This window comes from Plasmodium chabaudi, assembly GCF_900002335.3.
Source record: "Plasmodium chabaudi chabaudi strain AS genome assembly, chromosome: 8".
NCBI classification, from domain to species: domain Eukaryota; phylum Apicomplexa; class Aconoidasida; order Haemosporida; family Plasmodiidae; genus Plasmodium; species Plasmodium chabaudi.
Genome location: NC_030108.2, coordinates 836181 through 858975, shown reverse-complemented (window position 1 = coordinate 858975; position 22795 = coordinate 836181). Strand labels below are relative to the sequence as shown.

The following is a 22795-nucleotide window of genomic DNA, read 5'->3' as shown; positions in this document are numbered from 1 at the left end:
AGCAAAACACGGAATAAAAATGGGAGAGGCTATTTTTCTTTTCCACTATTAAATGCATTGTAGTATGCAAATCGAATACGAAATTAACAAGCCCATAAATATAATAATGTGTATGCAATTTTGTTACATAATTTAATAAAACTTTTTTTTCTCTGATTTTTTAAATATTTTAGTAGAGTATATTTCAATAACCCATCGAAATGCCCCATGGACACATAATCCTAATACTGCATCGTTATAAACTTTAAGTCCATAATATATTGGCATAATTAAACATATAAGATATAATAAATAACATTCTATTATTTTTTTAATTATATAAAACAAGTTATAATTTTTATAAATATTTGGTTGTACTGATATATCATCATTTTTTTGATCGTCTTTTCTCGAAATAGTGTCTATAGGTGGTTTTGATATTATGTAGGATATAATAGAAGTATTATAAATATATTTTATTAAGCTATAGCAATTTTGAAAGTTTAAAAATTTTTTATTTTTTTTCTCGAAATTGTCATCATTAATTTTATTAGGCTTTTGTATATTGTCTGAAAAAGAATTAGTCTGCTTTCTATTTTTTGTTTTACCATTGTGATAATTTTGTGTTTCTTGTTTTTCTATAACTATGCCTTCATTTTGAATATCTTTAATTTTCTTTGAATAAAAATTTACAAAAATAAAAATATTATCATGTGCATATGTTGCAAATCCATTCAGACATAACAAAAATGTTTTTATCATATTAATAATAATTTTTTTTAATAAAGCCATATTGGAATAATAAATATTTTTATACTTTTTGAACATTTGGATTTGGTCATTAAAATTTGTTTCTGGTATTTTGTTTTTAAAGGAATGATAATAGTTTTCATTAAAGTAGAATGAAAATTTTAATAAAGATAATGTGAATATACATCCGATTAACACTTCAATAAATAATTTAAAAATGTCTTTACTTTTACACACCATTATAAATCCTATAAGTCCTAGTACATGCATACTTATCATATATGTAGCAACATCTCCCTTTATATTTCTATAATAATTATTAAAATAAAAATTTAAAAATAAAAATGCATATGTTAAATATAAAGTAAAACTTGCAATCGCATTATTTATATAAACATGGTTGTCTACATTCTGTATAGCATAATAGGAAATAAATATTCCGATAAACATTTGAAATATTTGTAAGCATGTTATTAGTTTACGAAATCGATATACTATTTTCGGTATAATATATATACAACCAAAATAACAATACATAATACTATGCACTATTAAATTTAAAAATACAAAATAATGTGCATGTGATACTAATTCTTTTTGAGAGTATAAACAATATATTACAACACTTAAATGGTGATAACTATGTAAAAATGTTAATTTCTTTTTTTTTAATATTAAAAATAAGGTATCACCATATTCAACTACTTTTGTTAATGTAAATATACATATTACTGCTCTTGTTATAGCACTATATTCTTTTTCTTCTAATATTAAATATTTTAAAACATTCTTATCATATAATATAATAAATAAAGCTCCTAAAAATGAAAAAAACGATAGACTTATATTCCATAATATTTTTATATATTTTGCTTCAATCTCTTTTCTCTTTTTCATTATTTTTTGAAATATAAGTATTAATGGAATATATAAAAATGATATCCCTAAAATTATTGGCTCATATTTTATCGCTAGTTCCCTTCCCTTTCCTGGGACCCAATACTCTTCGTTTATAATTTTCATTTTCTAAATTTTGCGAAGAAAATGGAAAGTAATATTTACACTTGTTTATAAATAATCTCTCTTTGCCCTTCAAGTTCATGCATGTGTATGTTGGGCCGTATGCTGGGCCGTATGCTGGGCCGTATGCTGGGCCGTATGGTGGCTCGTATTATGTTGTGCTTTTGCTTGTCCCTTTAGCTGGGCCTTAAAGTATATACATATGCTTATTTAACTTGTTTCTATATACTGACGCAAACGTGAATATTCATATAATTATTATTACAAAATTTGGAAGCAAAATGAATAATCAAATGTTATATATATGCTGACCAGTCCATGCATGTGAAAAAATACATGGTGTTGTAAACTGTTACATTTACACAATTGCTTATATAAATTTTTTTAAAACAAACATGCATATGTATATAAAATGTATTTAATTATTTTAATGTATGTTTTAATTTAAAATTTGGAGGAAATATAAATTAAAAAATGTATATGCATATGTACATGTACATGTGTAAATTGGTAGCCTATTAAATGTTGTACCTTTGGTTATCTATAAAAATAGGTGACAAAAATAAAATTTGCTTTCATTAAAATAAGGGAATAAAAAAATATGTTTTTTTTTTCCTACATAAAAATAATAACCATTTAAATGATTGTATATATGCATACACATAAATGTATATAAATAAAGCGAAGAAAAATTCTCTCCATGATTTGTTTGTTATACAATATTCTATAAGACTGTTTTAATTATTTTTCAACTTTATATTATCAATTAATTTATAATATATAATCATATTATATTTATTTATTTATAAATTTTTGGAAAGCTTAACAAAGGTGGTATAAAAAAAAATAAAATCCTACAGCTTGTCGAAATATTAAAACAAATTAATGTCTTTCACCAGTTTTTAAAAAAAAAAAATAAAATTATAAATATTTTATATGAACTTTTATGTGGATTTTTTTGTATACAAGAATATATTAGGTAGGTACTTCTTTTTTTTTAAACCCAATTTGTTATTGTCGAATTCAAAAAAGGGTTTAAACATTTTTTTCGTATTTTTTTCGTATTTCTTCCTATTTTTTAAAATCGACGAGTTCAACACAATTTTTTTACGTTAAACAAATTACACTAAACAATTGTAAGACCCAAAAAGTGAATTCGCAAAATGGTCAAAAGTATATGACAATAGCACACCATATTCCAAACCCCAATAAATAGCATAAGACATATATGTGTAAATAAGTAATTGCACACATGTATATTCCATAACCTTGTAAGTATATTACACAATTAAAGAGAGATATACATGCATAATTATTTATATTGTTATATTCGTTGGGAAATACTGTGTAGGGAATACAACATTTTGATGTGTTCGAATTGTTCTAGTGACTATAATACCAAGTTACAAACATGTGAAAGTATAAAGATATAGGTTTGTTCTTTAGTAACATAATTTATGTACACCCTTAAAACTAGATATAAATTAATATATTGCTATTTTAATTATGTAAAAATTGAAGGTATTATTTTGTAAAATAAAAAAAAAAAATATTATTATATGCATGATTATACTAAATAAAAAATCTAAACATAGAGAAAAAAAATGATATTTTCCTAATTGTGAAATATGATTAATGTCTTTATTATATTTTTTTTTTAAATTTGTTACAACCTGTTTTTGTATTTCCAAATATATTTAGTATATGCAATACCAAAAATACAGAATAAAAAATAAAAAAACAATTAATTACCGTTTTATAAAATATTTGTTTTTTTTTTTTTTTTTTTTATAATTTAAAATAATTTCCTAGTGTGTAACAAAATATGCAAAAAATAGGATAACACTATTTGTTCTCTCCATTACAACTATTAAAATAAAATTAAAAGTATGTAACATAAATATGTGTGTTTTTTTATTTAAAGTAAGTGCATACTAATATGTAATACTTTATTATACAGTATTAAACTTGTTAACATATAATATGATTAACATATTTGATAAAAAAAAATAAAAACTATATTTGTTTACACAATTGCAATATACAGTATTTAGTATTTTATTTTAGTCGGGCACTTATCTATTTCCTTACAATTTAAATTATAAAAAAAGTGTATTTTACAAAAAATATATTTTCACCCCATTTTTTAAATAATATAAAAAATAAAACAAAAATATTTTACGTTATTGGTTTTGCATTTCTTATATTTATTAATATTTTTTCTTTTTCTGTTTTTTCCTTTTTTTCTTTTTTGTCACAATTGAACGCAATAAATAAAACCAAAAATGTCTAATATGTGAATATGCATATGTAGTAAGTATGTATACATATATGCATACTTATTTATAAACATTTTTGTTACGTCTCTTTGTTTTTTTTTTATTTTATCCTTTAGTATACTTTTCCCACACAGCTGATTTTTTTACAATAAAAAGTTTGTCTTTTGTAATGATGTAATGATATAATGCATATTGGACTGCTACTAAATTGGTGTATTAAATAGTGCTGTTTTATTTTGTATATTTATTTTATTTTTATTTTTCATATTTTTTTGTGATTTTTTTGTGTTTGTTAAAAATATAATAGGTAATACGGATTTAAGTTAAACATATGCAGCAGACATATTTCCATTATTATTATTATTTATGGAAAATATGTTTTTTTTTTTATATAATTGTATATTATTTGTTTAGCATTCTTAATATATATATTCTCTCTATATGTATATATTTATATACTATGTTAAGTCCAATTTTGTAACTTTTCTGTTATATTCTTTTAATTTTATTTGTTTTTCCGTTTATTCGTTACTATTATTATTTTGCTATTACCATATTATATGTTTCCAATTTAGTTGTATTTTTTACGTACCTTTTACGTAACATTTTTGTGTGCATTTGCTCTTATTTTATTTTCCCATTGAAATAGTAGATATGTACACACACACACACACAAAAAAAAATATAAATTAAAAACGTAGTGATGTAAATAATAATAAAATGTCTATCGATACTCGCGGTAGTAAAATTAATTTGTTTATTATAAATGACATTAACAATAGTGATTGTAAAGATGATGAACAAGAAGAACCCACATTGTCTGTAGATAAACAAGAAGAAACAGACAGTACCAAAACAGATAATAATCAAAATTCAGATAATACAAATAGTAATGAAAAGAAAAAAGAAATAATAACCCATAAAATATATTATCCTCAAGTAAAAATTGTAAAAGTAAGTTGTGGAAAATCTATAATAGCATTTTTATCACAAGTAGGTAAAATTTATTGTTGGCATTTAGATAATAAAGAAGATTGTGATAAGAATGTTCCTTATCTATTAGTAGATAGTATTTTAAAAAATAAAATAATCCATGATGTTAGCAGTGGATCCAATCATATCGCTTTTGTCTCGAAAGACGGCGATTTGTTTACCTACGGAGATAATTCATATGGTCAATTAGGCAATAACACAATTGATAAGGATCATCAAGAGTATGATAAAAATGTAAACAATAATAATGATGACAATTATAAACCTACAAATAATTACAAAATATATAAAGTATATAAAGTAAATTTAGAAAATAATATTATAAAAAATGTATATTGCTCTGATAAATATACATTATACTTAACAATAGATGGTATGTTATACGGTTTTGGATTGATAAATGAAAATTTTCTTAAATCAAAACAAAATCAGGATAAAATAAATAAAACATTATTATATCCTCATCTTATTGATACAAATAATATAGCTTTTAAAAAAATAGCAATTGGAAATAATTTTATTTTAGCTATCAATTTTAATAATAATGTTTATTCATGGGGTAGTAATGATAATGGTGTTTTAGGTCATGGAAATTTTTTAGATTATTCTGAACCTAATAAAATTGAAAATTTAAAAAATGTTAATTTTATTAGTGCAGGCAAAATAAGTTTATGTAAAACAACAGATGATGATATATATATTTGGGGCGGTACCTATGGAAATAAACCAAATATTATAAAAAATAAATTTGATAGTTTACATATAAATAGCAATTATATTATTGGACTATGCTCACAAAAAAACATGTGGATAAAAAATATCAATACATCATCTCATGGATATTATATTAATAATTTAAAAATTAATTTGATCAGTTCATATGACAATCTAATTATTGGAGTAGACAACTTTTTACAAGCCGACAATGTCGTAGATACAAAAACGGATCCTATTTCTAACAAAAATCCCAACCCACCATTAGAAACAAATTCAGAACCCGTTTCCGAGGGACCAAATGAGGATGACAAAGTAGGTGTGGAAAGTGAAGTAGATGCAAAAGAGGACGAGTATAACCAAAACCATGAGCAACAAACGGAGGCCACTTTAGATGCGCCCCCAAATGGTGACAATATTGATAACAACAAACATACTGATGATGCTTGTGATTTGAAGCAGTCTGAAGAAAATTCTGAAACTCACAATTTTAAGGATCAAATAGATGACGAAAAGGTAAAAGCCGATTCCACATTAAAATGTAGTGAAGAAGCTAGCCCAAACAATATTGAACCATCAAATGAAAATGATAACAAGGGTGAAAATGATGAAAATGATGAAAATAACAATGTGAATGTGTTAACAAATGATGATGATAATTCGGTTTCTGCCTGCCCAGCCAATGACAATTCTTCGCTTGTCAAAGAGTCTGAAACTGAGATCAACGATGAAAAGGGTGACCCAAATGAAAGTAAAGCAGACAAAATAAACGAATCAAATAATAGTGATTTGATTAATTTTTCTCTCTCTGAATCTGATGAAAAAGAAATAAAAGAAGACACTCCATCCGATTTCAATTCAATTTGTAAAATGCAAAATGATTCTAATTATTTTGACAATAATAATGATGATAGTACCTTCGAAATGGATAGTAGCTATGATGATAAAACAGAAGCACATAATATCAGTCTTAATATGGAAAATGAAAATATTGAAGATTTATATAATAGTACAAATTCTATTAGTGATGATAATGAATGTGATGTGGAAGATGAGTTAAGTAAATATTATGATGAAGAAGAGGATTTTTTTTCAACTAATTTTTATGGACTTTCAGAATCTGATTATTTAGATGCAAAAAATATTATTATTATTAACAACGATCAAAATAATGTAAATTTAAAATCAGCTTTAAAAAAAACACCAAGTACCACTGAAATAAGAAAAAGCGTATCATTTTCAAAATATACATATGATTTAGAAAAAGATAGCTATGAACCAATTAATGTTAATTTAGATTATAATGGCAATAGTATCGAATCAGATAATGATAAAGATAGTGAATATAGTGATGATTCTTATGACGAAAATAGATGTAATCAACTAAATGAATCACATATTATGGATTTTGAAGCAAGTAATATTGATAACACATGTAGAGAATATTTCAATTTTCCAAATGATCAAGGCTATCATAAAATGGAAAATGAACAAGATAATGAAGCCGATGTATCTGGTATCAATAAAACTGGTGAAAATAATTTTGAAAATTATTATAAAGAACAATTGGAAGAATCTGCAAATTGTAACAATGACTCAATGGTGAATAATACTTATTTAATCAAAAATGAAAATATAAAAATGGAAATAAATCATGAGGAATATTGCCAAAATGGTGAGCTAAATATGAATAATGCCGATTTATCTGTAGAAGATGCTAATATAGAAAAATCCTATGAAAACGCAAACATTGAAGAAAAGGATAACTTAAAAAATATAGAACAATTTGAGAATACAAAATTATCAACCTATTTTAGAGATCATGAAATAAATGAAAACAAAACAAATGATGAAACTTGTATAAATAATAATATTACAGATATGAGCATATTAAATAAATACACAGATTATAATACAAATGTTTGTACTAATCAAAATGATGAAGATGAAATTTACATATTTGGTATCGACAACTTTCTATACAATTTTGGTATGCTTAAAGAATTTATTAAAAAAATCAGGAAAAAAGCTAAATATAATAAAAAATTACTTAATTATGAAAAGAAAAAAAAAAATGGAAAATATAGGTTACACATTTTACTATCAAACAATACAATATTTAGCGTTAAAAACAAATTAAAAATTCGATACAATATAAGTAAAAAAATTATTAAAAAAAAATACTTAACAAAATCTATGAAAAATTATTACCAAAATATGATTTTAAAAAATCAAAAAATTGAAAATGAAAGTGAAATAAAAACTTTTCCTTCGTTAAGAACAAATAATAAAAAAAGAATAAGCACTATTGATATGTCTAATTACAATAAACATGATAATTTAATAAATTTAAATACAATAATTTCGCAAAACGACCAATTAAATCTTATAAAAAATCAATCAACAAAAAAGAAACAAAATACAATTGTTAATAATAATATTTTTTGTAAAATTGTAACAAATGATAAAAATAAAACAATTTCCGAGGTTGCCACAAAAAATGAACAAAATGCAAATAAATTATTAACAAGTCAGAATATTTTGGAAAATGAAAAAAATGCAAATAAATTATTAACAAGTCAGAATGTTTTGAAAAATGGAAAAAAAAATCTTGTATTAATTAACACCAAAAATAAAGCTGTTTCTTCTGAACATAATTTTGTTCAGAACAAAAAAATATCAAATTTAAAGAATGAACAATTATTTGTATCAGCTATAGGAGTTACCAATTTTTGTAATAAACAAGTAGACAATGGAATTGACTATCCTAATAATGATGATATAAATAATAAAGAATATATTATGGATGGTCAAAAAATAATTAATATAAAAGAAGGAGAATATTATAAAGAAAATGATAAAGATATAGAAATTTCTAGCCATTTTTCTATTTCTACGCAAAATGGTACACCTATGGTAGAACCAATTAATAATACAAATAATTTTAATTATATGCATTTATCTACTTATAAAAAAGGAAATAAAAAAGACTATCAAGTTTCACAATTGAGTAAAGCTACCCATATTATTTATAATACTGAAAATGGAAATTTGATTCCAAAATTACAAATAAAAACTCCACAAAATGGAAAAAAATGTCTATCTAAAACGAGTGGCAGATTTGGAAAAATACCATTTAATGTTAATTATGAAAAAGAAATAATTAACAATCTAAATGGGTTAGGAAAAAATTCAAATGAAATGAATTCAAGAAATAATTCTATTATGAAAAATGTTGTTTGTATAAATAGTGACCCTGTAGAAGGTAACGAATATAAGGCTGAGGAAAATTGTTCACCTAATATAAATGGAAAAGTATTAAAAAAAAAAATAATTAAAAAAGGATCGACTGGGTTATATAATATGAATAACACAAATTTAAAAAAAACAGAAGCAGGCACTTCAAACGTTTTAAATAAAAATAATGAGCCATCCAATTTAAGTCACACTATTCAAACAAAGCCATCTATTGTTACCAAAATGGATAATAAAAAAATAAATAAAAAAAAAAAAGATGTTCAAGATTTAATTATTTATAATAATACAATAGATAATGAAGATACAAATATTAAAAGTAAAAATATGATGTCTATAAAAAATGAAATAACTCAAGATCGTATTGTCTTAGTAAGCAAGAAGAAAAAAGGAATAAATAATACAGTTTTAAATAAAAATAAAAAAGTTAAGCCCCCCAAAATGTGCATAACAGATAAAGATAATTACAATGAAGAAGAAAAAAATAATTCCAAATCTGTTTCTTTATCATTATTAAAAGGGAAAGAAAATAAAACAAAAATTTTAAAAAATTTAAAAAAAGAAATAAAATCTATGAAAAAATATATTTCCGACGAAAACAATAAACAAAATAAGACACAAAATGTTGAAACCTTTTTAGATGAAAATGAAACAGAAAAAAATATGAACATGTTAATAAATAAAGTGGATAATAATATGAACGGTGCAGAAGAATATATTAATTGTGATAATTATTATAAAAATATAAAAAATAATTTAGAAACAAATTTAAATAAAAAAAATGTTTATATAAAATATGCTAAACGTATGTTAAAGGATATAAAATATATAATAACTGAATATAATAATATAAAAAATGAAAAAGAAGAAATGTGTAAGCAAAATAATTATCTTCGATTTTTATTAGAAAGTACTGTTGCAAAAACTAATGAGATGATAAGAATAAATAAAAATTCAATTCAAACATATATAGAAAAAATACAAAATGAAAATAAAATTTTAAAAAATGAACTTGATGAAGAATCACATCAACATCATTATGATTTACAGCAATTAGTAAATAAAATATTAAGCATTGAAAAAGTTAAAGACGATGTAATAAAACAGAACGGAGAATACAATAATAAATTATCTTTATTATCAAAACAATGTGAACAATATAAACAAAAGGAAGAAAAGCTATTACGTAATTTAGACAAACATAAATCAAACTTACAAAAAGAAAAAAAAAAGAAAAAAAAAAAAATTAATAATTTAAAAAATTCTATAAAAATATTAGAAAATAATTATAACGAATTAAAAGAAAATTACAATTCAATAAAAAGTTATAATCATGAATTATTAACAAAAAATGATCAACTAAAAGATGAAACAGTAAATCTAAAAACACAGATTAAAGAAAAGGATATTATAATTGCACAATACACAGAACAAATCAACATTCCCAACATAAATAATATTTTATATGCCAAGCATCAAACAAAAAATACAACCACCTTAGATAGTGTAAAATATAATGGTGATAATATTTTGCATTCTTCAAATCAGTTATGCATAAGTGGTGATTCAGAAATTGCACATAAGACATGTAAAAAAATCGAGTTTGAAAAAAGAGAATCCTTAGATGATCTAATCAAAACAACTTTTAAAAATGTGGATATTAAGAAAGATAAAGAAATGAATAAATTACAAGATAAATTAATTGAAGTTTTAAATGAATTTGCAAAAAATAATAAAATGGAAACAAACTATAATACTAATAAAGATGACAAGGACAAATCCCTATTTTTAGATAATCTAGATAGTTGTACTGAAGAATATAAAAAGGTTATACAAAATGACGATGCAGAAAAAGCTATATCATCAATTGAAAGCATAAAAGGAAATGATCCAAATTTAGCCAAGAGTGGTGGCAAATTAAATGGGCATGAAAATGATAATAAAAAAGAAAAACGAAAAATAAAAAAAAAAAATCTTAATTCAAAAAATGATAAAATAGAAGAAAAGAAAAAAAAAGAGGATAAGGATAAGACACAATTTTTTAGTACAGTTACTGAAGTAATAGCTAGCCAAAAAAAAGATATTTCCCACAGCCATATAAAAAATATATCTGATAAGGATAGTATAGAAATTTCTGAATTAAGTGATGGAACTAGTTACAATTTAAATGAAAAGGCGGACCAAAAAAATGATGAAAACTTATGTGGGGTTATAGAAAAGTTAGTAAATAAGAAAAGAGAGAAAAAAAAAAATAAAGTAACAGAAAATTCGGAGACAACAATTCGAAGCTTAAAAAAAGCGAATGACAAAATGGGTGGCTTAAAAATTAAATCCATAGAAACAGTAAATGTAAGCAACTCAGAATTGAGTGATGATATTATTGAAAATGTGAAAAATAAAACAAGTTCTTTGAAAAAAGAAACACGACTAAAGGGAATTGAAGAAAATAAAAATTGTTTTGTAAAAAATAAAATACCTTCAAATGACGACACCAAAATTTCAACCTATTTAAATAAAAACCAAGGTGAAACTAATAAAAATATAAAAAAAACAAATAAATTATTAAATAAAATAATTGATAATGTTTTTGACAAACCAATGGATAATAAATCAGTAAATAAAAATATGTTAAATATTCAAAATATGATTGAGAATAATATTAAAAATGTTTTTTCGTCTGAAAATTATTAATATTATAATGTGTAAAATAGCAGACAATACAGATTTTTTCACAACCCATATTTTATATAGACTTTGCTCTATACATATATTTGTTTTTTTAACATAAAAAAATTTCATTTTGTTTTATTATACTTTGTTTTTATTTGCAATATTTATTTACCATTTCTTTCTACTTATTTTTAATTTGCTTATTTTTCGTAACAAAATAAACGATGCTTCATGTTTTAAGTGTGCGCATGTTCGCCGTTTTCTTAAACATTCCTCCCCCCCTTCTTTTGTTAAATTTATGTAAACCTATTTTTTTTAATAACTCCTTTAAAAAAATGACTTCCTTACAAATTTTGACAAATATAAAAAATAATACTATATATAGAAAAGCAAATGAAAACTGTTATATTATCCCTATTGGGGACTTCCTAATGTTTAACTTTGTCATCCCACATAAGTTCGTATACCCATTTAGCACAGCATATTTTTCAATCGAAATGTTCTTAAATTCGTAAGCGTAAAACGTATGCATACTGAGGTGAAAAATGCAAAAAAAAGCAAAAAAAAACAAAAAAATACAAAAAAATCCATAAAAAAATACATAAAACACAAGCATGGTCTCATATTATAAACCCTAACTTTGTGTATTTATAATTAAAATGAAAAAGTTTTAAATCCTTAATTTTTTTATTATATTCATTTTTTATTTAATGGTAAATGAAAACATTTAATAAATAAACAAAATGTGTATATCTTTTATTTTTTTATTTTCCGTTATCCAAATAATTTTTTAATTATGCGTAGCTATGGCCTATTTTATTTACTATATATTTTATCATCGTTTTTTTTTTTTTTTTTTTTTTTTTTTAAAATTACAATGTAAAATAGTAGTATTAAGATATATTTATTTATTTCCTTTTTTTTAAAAAAAGTATTATATTATGATTTAAGCTGTTATATTTATAAAATGCATTGCGCACGTAATATTGTGAATGTGTTTAATCGATAAGTAAAGAAATATTACACCTAATTTTTGTTTATATTTATTTTTATTTCATTTTTATTTCGTTTTTATTTCATTTTTTTCATATTTTTATTTATTATAAATAGTTCCTTATCTAATTCTTTGCTTCTTTTCTATTATCTTTATTTTTTCTATATATATGTACATATATAATATATGTATTATGTATGATAATAATTGCCGTGATAAATATATAATAGTTTAACAATTCATTGTTAAGTTATTATTTTTTAATATAAATTATTTTTTTTATTTTGTTTGCAATTTTAAAGCTATTAATTCACCAATTCAATAAGACAAATTAAGATAAAAAAAAATAAAATGAATAACTGTGACAATATAAAAGGAAGTTATATTATTCATATATATACATATTTATATTTCAAATTTTATTTTATCATCCCATAGTTATATACTCTTTATTTTTAATACCTGCTCAATAAAATAAACTAAACTTTTGTAACCGTTTTCGTGTGAAAACTTAAACATATAGTTACAAGAATATTCCTTTAAGTTTTGTTTCTACTTATCTTTCACAAGTCGAAGTATCACAAACGAGTATTCCCAACTTTACGAATCCCCTCTTAAAAAAATGACATAAGCAATATTAATTATAATGGATGAAAGTCAAACAAGTGATAAAATAAAAGTTTTAAATGTTTTCCAAAATGAAGAAATAGCAAACAAATCACCAATTTCCAACAAGTTCGAGGTAAAAAATGATACCCCCATTCCTATCTCTATTCATTTATGTACTACATAATAATAAAATCGTTTTTTGGCTTATGGCAAACCATTTCTGCATGTTAATAAATTGGTATCATCCCGTTTGATCGCATAGTTCTACACCCGTGTGTGCATTTTCCATCAATTTCTGAACTTTCTTTTTTTTCTGCAGTTTGAAAAGGGCGTGATAAGGAATGCTATTGTTTCATCGACCTCGAACAGATCTATAAAAACTGAAAAAGAAAAATTGAAAAAAAATTGTATAATATTTAGAGAACAATGTGAATATTGTTTAACCGATTTTTCGATAAGTGGGCACTTAATATTAACAAAAGAATCTTTATTATTTGAACCTGATTTAAGAGATAAAAATGTGATTAAAAATGGTTTAGGAACGTATCAAATATTTATTGATTTATATGATATATATGAATGCGCTCATATTGTAGTACCAACCAAATATACTTATCTATATAACAATGATGACACATGTGGATTTATTCAAGTATTGTTAAAGAGTATATATATTGAAGAAAATAAAATTTTATCAAATAAAAAAAGTAATAGCAATGGTTATTTTTATGCAAGTAGCAGAGAAAATAGTAGTAGTAGTTTAGTTAGCCCTACATTTGGTGCTAGTAACAATAATAATTTATACAACTCAAATAATAATTATAATGACGAATCTAATAAACAAAAAGGAATGTCATATTATAGATATATTAGCAAAAGTATATCTTATGTATTAAATTTAGCACAGCCTTTAGTTCAAAATACACCTTTTAAAGGATATAAAGCAGATCAAATAAATACATCCAATGATTCAGTAAGCTTAACTAAACATGTAAATAATGATGACATAAATGATTATAACAAAAGTGAACTAGCCAATGAAACATATCAAGGAACTAGCTACCAAAATGAACAAAATAAAAAAACAAAAAGAAATAGTTTTATTAATTTTGATATATCATCACCAAAAAATAATATAATTAATCATATGCATGATAGTGATTTAAAAATTTATCAAAATATAAATGAAATTAATTATAGTAAAGTTATATCATCACATCCAAATATAACATATAAAAATAATTTTAATTCTGCTAATTATTCAAGTTACAATTTTAAAGGTGATAATAATTCAAATGGCTTTAATAAATCTAAAAAAAATTCTTACCCTTTTATAAAAAAAAATAGTATCTCACAAAATGCGGAAAATACAAATATACCAAGAAAATCAGATCCAAATGATACCAGTATTAAAAATAACATCCTTACACAATTGCATTTACAAAATTCGAATAAAACTAATACTAAAATAACTGAAGTACGTCGAGAAAAACAGGAATTAGGTATGGATAGTGCTCATATAGGAAAAGACAAAACGAGTGTAACTCCACATAATGGAGAGCTTGATAATTTCGATGAAACTAGTTATGTACATGTAGATCATATAAAAAGGGAAGACATTCATAATTTAGTAGATGATAATACAAATTTATACATAAAACAATCTCAAAATATAATTGAAATGTTTCCAAAAAAACCAATAATTAAAACATCAGATGGAATTACATATAACAACGAACAAGACAAAAAAATTATAAAAATAAAATCATTACATGGACATATAGAAAATGAAGAATTATATAAAAAAGGTAGCAAGAAATATGAAGAAAAATGTTTTATTTTATTTCGATTTTTTAATAATAATACAGCATATGAAACAACAACAAAAATAATTACAGAAATTGATAATGTAAAAAAGTCTGAAAATAAAATTAAAAAAACAATAACATCAGTACCATTTACATCAAATGAATTATTAAAATGTATAATCAAACAATCACTTATATATAAAGAATCGAATGATTTAAAACAACAAAATTTAACATCAAATCCAATGAATGATATGAAAGATTTTAAATCTTTCGCATTGGAACCTAAATTAGATTATGTTAGTGATGCTGTCAAATTATTAACAAAAGATATGTCTAAACAAATTAATTATTATTTACCACCTACTTTAAGTATTAAAGTTTGGAAACTAGCTTTTTGCTCTAGCATACATGGTGTATCTTTTAAAACATTATATAGAAGTGTTGCCAACAAAGGTAGCATTATTTTATTAATACATGATATCAATAATGTTTTATTTGGATGCTTCCTTGATAAATTACAATGCGATACTTGTTACTATGGCTCAGGAGAAAATTTCCTTTTCACTTTCAAAGATAAATCACATAACACAAATTATGAAAAAGATATAAACAAACAAACTCAAAAAACAACAATAAAAAATAAAAAAAATAAAACTATCACTAATGATTATGACCCCAGTATATGCGACACGGACACAGATAATTTCACCATCTCTAACAGGTCATCCAAAAAAGAAGATGACGAAAGTGAAAGAGAACATTCTCAAACAGTACCAAAAATAAAAGAAGCTAAAAAAAATAAAGCTTCTATAAAAAGTGATTTTATAATGGATTCAGATTGTTCTGAACTTGAATCTACATCGGTTAATAAACTAAATACACAATATGATGATAATTTAGATGAATTAACTAAAAATAATTTAAATCAAGAAATGCATCAAAAGGGCATTGCTGAATATCCTAGCAAATCAAAAAGTCAAACACATTATTATGATTCCAAATTAAGCAATAAAAATGATAAAAATAAACATGGCACTACTAATAGTAGTGATAGTTATGAAACGAAAAATAAAAAAAATAATAATAATAATAAAAAAAACGGAATAAATAAAAAAGAAAATAATAATAAAGTTAATGATACACCATCTATTCAAGTCTATAATTGGACAACACGAAATAATTATTATGTTTATTCAGATGAACATTCTATAACAATAGGGGGGGGTGATAATTATGCATTAGTAATTAATGATGATCTATGCAAAGGTCAAACCAACAAAAGTACCACATACGATAATGACTTATTAACATATGATGAAGAGTTTGAAATACAATTTTTACAATTATGGATTTTTGATGACACATAAAAAAAAAAATATTATATGATGAAATAACTAATAAAAATTCTATACTATATCTTTCCTTATATCATAAATTTATGTGCGAAGGGTGACACGCATATATAATAAATGTGTATTTATTTATAAGACATATATACAATTTTATTTCGATATATCATTATAATTATTCTCCGTTATGCTTGTAAAAATATTGTTATTTGTATATCCATTTTTAAATATAACTTTTTTTTTTTATATTTTTTTCTCTTCTCTTTTGCATTCTGAAATGTATATTTTCAAATTGTTTATGATAATGCGAAAGAAAAATATTTTTTTTGTATAAATCACAAATTTTTTCATTTAAATGAATATATTTGTTATTTGGTTCGATTTTTTAACTTCAATCAAAAGCAAACACAAAAAACTGTTTTATAAAAGCACATTCTTAATGCGAAAAAGTATTTTTAATAATGGTGTAATATTTAATATGTTTAAAAAAATTATGACATGTTAATAATAAAGTGTAGAAGAAAAGCAAAAAAAAAAAAAAAAGCTAGCCAGACAATTAGAAAAAATAGAAAATAATACAAACTGTCTTATAACAACAAACGATTGAAATTGTAGAATGATGATATTTTTGTGGTAAGGTAAATTTGTTTTATGTGTGCATATTTTAAAGCGGAAAATGGCTAGTCATACAAAAAAAATATTAACAGGACAGGCAAAATGTGATAGAAATAAAACTATGAAAAAATTGCCCTTCCAATCCTTAATTGTGTTGTATTATGTTTTATTGCAAGCTCTAAATCATCTGACATACCCATACTCATATGGAATTTTTTATTTTGAAAATAATTACGAATCGTTTCATTATTTAAAAGTTTATTTTTTATGTCGTTTAAAATAATAAATGAGCTTTCCCTATTATTTATGTCCAATGATGATATCGTCATTAAACCTTTAAATATTAGAAAGTTGCAATTGTTAATAATATATAAAACAGTATTTTCAATATCTTCATAATTATCATGCATCATTCCTGTTTTGTTTGGATCATCTGTGGTTTTAATCTGTAGTAATACACGAAGTTTTTTTAAATTCTCATTATTATTTTGTTCACTTTCATTTATAGTATTTAAGTAGCCATTTAGAAGACTAGCTTTTTTTTGTTTATCTAATGACTCGATCATATATAAATTTGGAACTTTTAATATATTTTTGCATTTATTCGATTGTATATTCCCTATAAAATGCCATTTTATAGTATTAGGTAATTTTTGTGATTTTTCTATTAGACTATCAAAACTATTTTCTCCAAAATGATATTTTTTATCGTATGAATGAATATTACTTATTTCTTCATGACCTACATATTTTGACACAACTAATATTTTCGGGGGAATACGACAAGTTTCTTGACAAATCTTTTCGATTGTATTTTCAATACTTTTTATGTTATTTATGTGTTTCATTTTTGTTCAATTTGTAGCTCGAAAAAGTTAATATAACATAAGTTTTGTATGCACATATAACAATTTAGTATGCTTAAAAAAGATCAATTCCAATGTTATTTTGTAACAATATGGATTGCAATTTTATATAAGTCCTGTGTCTCCAAAGGGTTTAATATGAACAGTTAATTATATTAAGCTATCCAGCTAGCTATTACGAAAATAATGGAAAATTATTTTTTTTTAATTTGTGTCAAAATAATCCTTTAAAATGAGCATATATATATTTGATGTTATTATTCTTTGTTAAAACGGAAAATGAGAATATTAAATGATGTTGCTTAAAAAATAAAATATGTTTTCATCATCGAAATGATTTTGTATATTAAAAATGCTGTTTCCACAAAAACAAAGGATAAAAAAAAATTTTAAATAAATATGTACATATGTATGGTATAGAATGTAGGTAAAATCCGAGAAAAATTGGGGTTATAGAAAAAAGGAAAATATAATAAAACACATGTTTCACAATTAAATGAAATAATTAATTATTTTTTTTATCACTTGTTATTTCATCATATTCTGAATTATCAAATAACATGATTAACACAAATAAAAAAAAACAAAATAAAGATATATATATATATAAATAAAATGGATAATGTTTAAAGTTAACTTTTTTGTTTTTATCATAGTGTAGTAATGTTCGAACTGGTATAAAATACTCCAGATCTAAAATGTTGTAACCCTTTCTTAAATAATATATTTGTAATTTATATATTCCATGCTTATTCGGTAGTTTAAACTTTTTATAATAAGTTGGATTATCATCACAAGTATACATATCTAAAAAATTCCTATATATAATATCAATTTTAATCAAATTAAATTGTATGTCGTTTTTTTTATATGGTACCCAATAATTATTTATTAATTCATAAAAATCGATACTCATATGAAAATAATCATTTATAAAAAAGGTGTGTGTTTCTTTTAATTTATCAATATTATTTTCATAATATTTATCATGGAATATCTTAAAATTATTGTACCGAATTATGCCACTCATTTTAAAATTCCACATAATCAAATTTTTGGTAAATGTCTTATTTTGTTCATTTAAAATAAAAAATATATCAGAAAATATTTCAGAGGAAGATGAAAAAATTAATCTTGAATTATTTTCCAATTGAATTGATGATATTAATGATAATTCTTCTCCTTGTTTTTTTTTTTTTAAAATATTATGACCTTTATCATATAGCAAACATGTTTTTGTACACCCTAATATGTCTAGGTAATATTTATTTTCTAATAATATTGTATGAGCAGTTCCTTTAAATAATATATTATTTATCTCTTTATTTTTTATAATTGGACTATCTTTTATTAATCTGTTAGTATAAAATGTGTATGTTTTTTTATCATTATTTATATCCATTTCGGATTTCTTTATTTTATTTTTTAATAAAAAGTTATTAAAATGGTCGTTAACATATGAATGGTTACCATATACTTGTATATTTAATTCTCTTAAAAAGTTGATTGCCTTTTTACCTATAACAGTATTTAGACTTAAAAAAATATCTTTTTTTTTTTCTATAAACAATTTTATATAATTTATATCTACATTTTGAACAAAATAATCATTTAAAATATCTAATACTATTACTAATCCATCATATAAAGAATAATCAAGTTTATTCAACAAACTTTTATAACTAGTCTTATAATTGGATGTGTCATCATTTGATAAATTATTCTCACCATGTTTATCTTCTTTATATATCTCAGATTCTTTTTCATTCCAATTTGTATCATCAATATATACTACCTTTTTAATAAAATTTATATCATCATTTTCTGCCTTAAATGTGTTTAAAAAATTATTATATGCTTGTTCATAATTTTTTATATTTGTTATGAATACTAACTTTTTATGATTAAATTTTTCGATCTTATTTTTAACTACTCCATATTGTGATTCCTTATTTATATCAACTGTCTTTAATTTAATTTTCTCTAAAGAGTATAGTTTTATATTTATAAAAAGGCAAACAACTAAAAAGTGGAATGCATCCCTTAATACCCTTTTCATCATTTATTTTGCAAGCAAATTATAAATAAAATAAAAACATTTTAAATTCTAAAATTAAAGGAGAAAATGAGCTAGCTAATCTATCTGAGAGAGTAGGAAAAATGTTCAGATTTTTTTCTGATTTTTTCCCAATTTTTTCCCAATTTTTTCCCAATTTTTTTTTCAGTAAATTTCCCATTTTTTGCCTACACTTGATTATAAACAAAACTGGCATTTTTGGGAAAAAATAAAATGTATCCTCTATCCAAAATGAAAATATTAATTTTATAAAAAAATAAAAAAAAAAATGATGTCGTATTGTGAATAATTTAAAAAAATTCGAAATATCAACCTGCATACTCTTCATGTGTAAGCACATCAATGTATGTTATAAAAAATTATTTTAAACAATAATATGATATTTTTCGCTTTTTACATATTATATATGTATAACTAATTTTTTAATTTTAATAAATTTACAAATTGTTCGTTAAATCTATTTTATATATTATATAAAATTGAATAATAAATAATGATTATATATATCAAGGTGAATAAAAAATAGGGTATAGTTTACACAGGACAAAAATAAGAAAAGTATATGGATTGGAAAACAGATGAAAATATAAATATGTATATAAAATTGTTGACTTATATTTTTATGAAATTATTATACTTCTGTTTCTTCTACAGTGGCGGGTTCTATTGTATCTGAAATGTTAAGTTCGTCATGTGGTTCTGGGATTGGCTCCGGTTTTTTTTTAGGCTTAGCATTGTCAATATATATGGTTTTGAAAAATATGATTGATGTAATTGTAAATATAATGAATACAATAAATAAATAGGAATACTTGTTTAGATCTGAAAATTCTAATAATGTGCACATAATAAAGGATCCAATAAAAATTGCATAATAAGAACAAAAGGCTCCAACAACTTTATGTTCTATTGAAAAGATATGGAAAATATGTGTCCATATAATATGCCCAAATCCTAAAGAGAATCCACTAGTAAATAAAATAATAGAAATCGATATTATAAGTTTATTTAGAACATCACTTAAATTACAAAATGAACATATCATCATAATAAATGATGAAATTGTTTGAAAAATAAAGCCAAATACTATTAGCTTATTCTTATCATAATGCCGTGATAATCTTCTAGTAATTATAGTAAATAAAAAATATATAAACATAAATATCATACTAATTGTTGCACTCTCTTTTTTTGTTTTAAATACATCATAATGTATAAATAAATTATTAAAAAATATAATAGAACCACTAAAACAAAATAAATAACATAAAATAGATCCTACAATACATTTTTTTCTTAATTTTTTATCATTAAAAATATCAATAAGAGTTAAATCGTTTAATATAATATTAATTTCGTTAGTCTTTTCATTTAAGTGATATTCCCTTTTTGGGTCTAATTCCTTTTTACTGATTTTTTTTTTTATTTCTTCGAATTTATCATAGTCTTGTGATTTATATAAATGTAATGGTGTGTCCATAGTAAACACATATCTCAATAATAAAACGGATATTGTACTTAAAATAAGAGGCACAAGCATGTGTAATTTTTGTAATATCATTAATACCCAATAGGATGATGTGAGTTTTGTAAAATCTATTTGTTCATAAACAAATCCAAATATATAACTAGTTAATAATCCAAGTGAAAAAAATGGTTGTATTGCAAATCCATAATAATTTTGATTGGCTTTCGGTGAATATTCAAATATATAAAAGCTAACTATAACTATTGAACATCCAATTGCTAATCCAAAAAATGCTTGAGAAAATAAAAATAATATTACATGCGGTTCATAATATATTGTAAATAAACTTCCGATTATAAATAAAAAATGTATTACTTCCATAAATTTTTTTCTATTTACATTTCTGAAAAAGAGAGATATAAAACATCCTAAAAAGGCACTCATATATAATGTAAAATAAAAAGTAGTGAAATACCATTTTTCTTTTTCACAACCTCTATATTCTTCTGGACATATATCATATCCTTTTATCAGCATCTTTCTTGATAAACTTGTTAAAGACAAGCACAGTCCGCAATTTATTATTGCCAGACAGGCATTACTAACTAGTTTCGTAAGGTACATCATTTTTCATAAAACAAGTGGGAAAAAAAAGATGATATGTCACTTGATCAATGGGATAAGAAGCTATAGCTAAACTTGTGTTGTCAAATTTGTTTAAAAAAATGTTTTATGAAATTTCATAAATTGTTGACACAACTTTTTCGATGTTGTCTTCAATATGATTGGTTAAAAATATTTTGTCCAATTCTCATGAAATAATTTATTGATAAAACGTTATGTTTTTTTTAAACGTTTTAAGATATGTAATGTTTGCACAATTGAAAAGGGAGTGTAAAATAAAATATGGCGAATGGTGAAAATGTAAAACGACAACTGTATATTCATAAATATATGTGTTTACAAGAAAGTTAATTATATAATATGCATAAGAGAGTGAATAAAAAGTAAATAAAATAAACAACGTGGTTTTTAGCAAAATTGGGCATTTATAATTTACACACTGCTTATATAAAAAAGTAACAAAACATATAATAATTATACACCAAAAAATAAACAACCAAAGCAGGTGGAGAAAGACACAAAAATAAGTAAAACTAGCTCATAGTTATTTATTCATAAAATGCATGCATATTGAGTTTTTTTAATTCATATATAAAATCAATTTAATGCATATAAAATTTTAATTAAATAAAAATAAGCTCATATTTTTTTTTGTCTTATTAAGCCGGCCATTTCTGTAATTTGCATATTATATATCTTTATTTTTTTTGAAATTGTATCGT

General features: G+C 22.8%; 6 protein-coding genes across 6 annotated transcripts; 2 read left to right on the top strand and 4 right to left on the bottom strand.

Moving 5' to 3' along the window:
- Window positions 1-132: 132 nt before the first annotated feature.
- Window positions 133-1752, bottom strand: PCHAS_0821200 (long chain fatty acid elongation enzyme, putative; the record flags this gene model as incomplete). The annotated part of the gene is made up of 1 exon (XM_016797895.1): window positions 133-1752. The coding sequence occupies one exon, from the start codon at window positions 1750-1752 to the stop codon at window positions 133-135; it is 1620 nt and encodes a 539-aa protein (XP_016653800.1).
- Window positions 1753-4748: 2996 nt separating this feature from the next.
- Window positions 4749-11681, top strand: PCHAS_0821100 (regulator of chromosome condensation-PP1-interacting protein, putative; the record flags this gene model as incomplete). The annotated part of the gene is made up of 1 exon (XM_740244.2): window positions 4749-11681. The coding sequence occupies one exon, from the start codon at window positions 4749-4751 to the stop codon at window positions 11679-11681; it is 6933 nt and encodes a 2310-aa protein (XP_745337.2).
- A 1619-nt stretch (window positions 11682-13300) lies between these two features.
- On the top strand, window positions 13301-16441 carry PCHAS_0821000 (TLD domain-containing protein; the record flags this gene model as incomplete). The annotated part of the gene is made up of 2 exons (XM_016797894.1): window positions 13301-13396; window positions 13583-16441. 2 exons carry the CDS (start codon window positions 13301-13303, stop codon window positions 16439-16441), a joined length of 2955 nt encoding a protein of 984 aa, XP_016653799.1.
- Window positions 16442-17157: 716 nt separating this feature from the next.
- On the bottom strand, window positions 17158-17886 carry PCHAS_0820900 (pyridoxal phosphate homeostasis protein, putative; the record flags this gene model as incomplete). Its single annotated transcript, XM_016797892.1, has 1 exon — window positions 17158-17886. One exon carries the CDS (start codon window positions 17884-17886, stop codon window positions 17158-17160), a length of 729 nt encoding a protein of 242 aa, XP_016653798.1.
- A 523-nt stretch (window positions 17887-18409) lies between these two features.
- On the bottom strand, window positions 18410-19966 carry PCHAS_0820800 (dolichyl-diphosphooligosaccharide--protein glycosyltransferase subunit WBP1, putative; the record flags this gene model as incomplete). The annotated part of the gene is made up of 1 exon (XM_016797891.1): window positions 18410-19966. The coding sequence occupies one exon, from the start codon at window positions 19964-19966 to the stop codon at window positions 18410-18412; it is 1557 nt and encodes a 518-aa protein (XP_016653797.1).
- A 646-nt stretch (window positions 19967-20612) lies between these two features.
- Window positions 20613-22076, bottom strand: PCHAS_0820700 (major facilitator superfamily domain-containing protein, putative; the record flags this gene model as incomplete). The annotated part of the gene is made up of 1 exon (XM_739978.2): window positions 20613-22076. The coding sequence occupies one exon, from the start codon at window positions 22074-22076 to the stop codon at window positions 20613-20615; it is 1464 nt and encodes a 487-aa protein (XP_745071.2).
- Window positions 22077-22795: the final 719 nt, after the last annotated feature.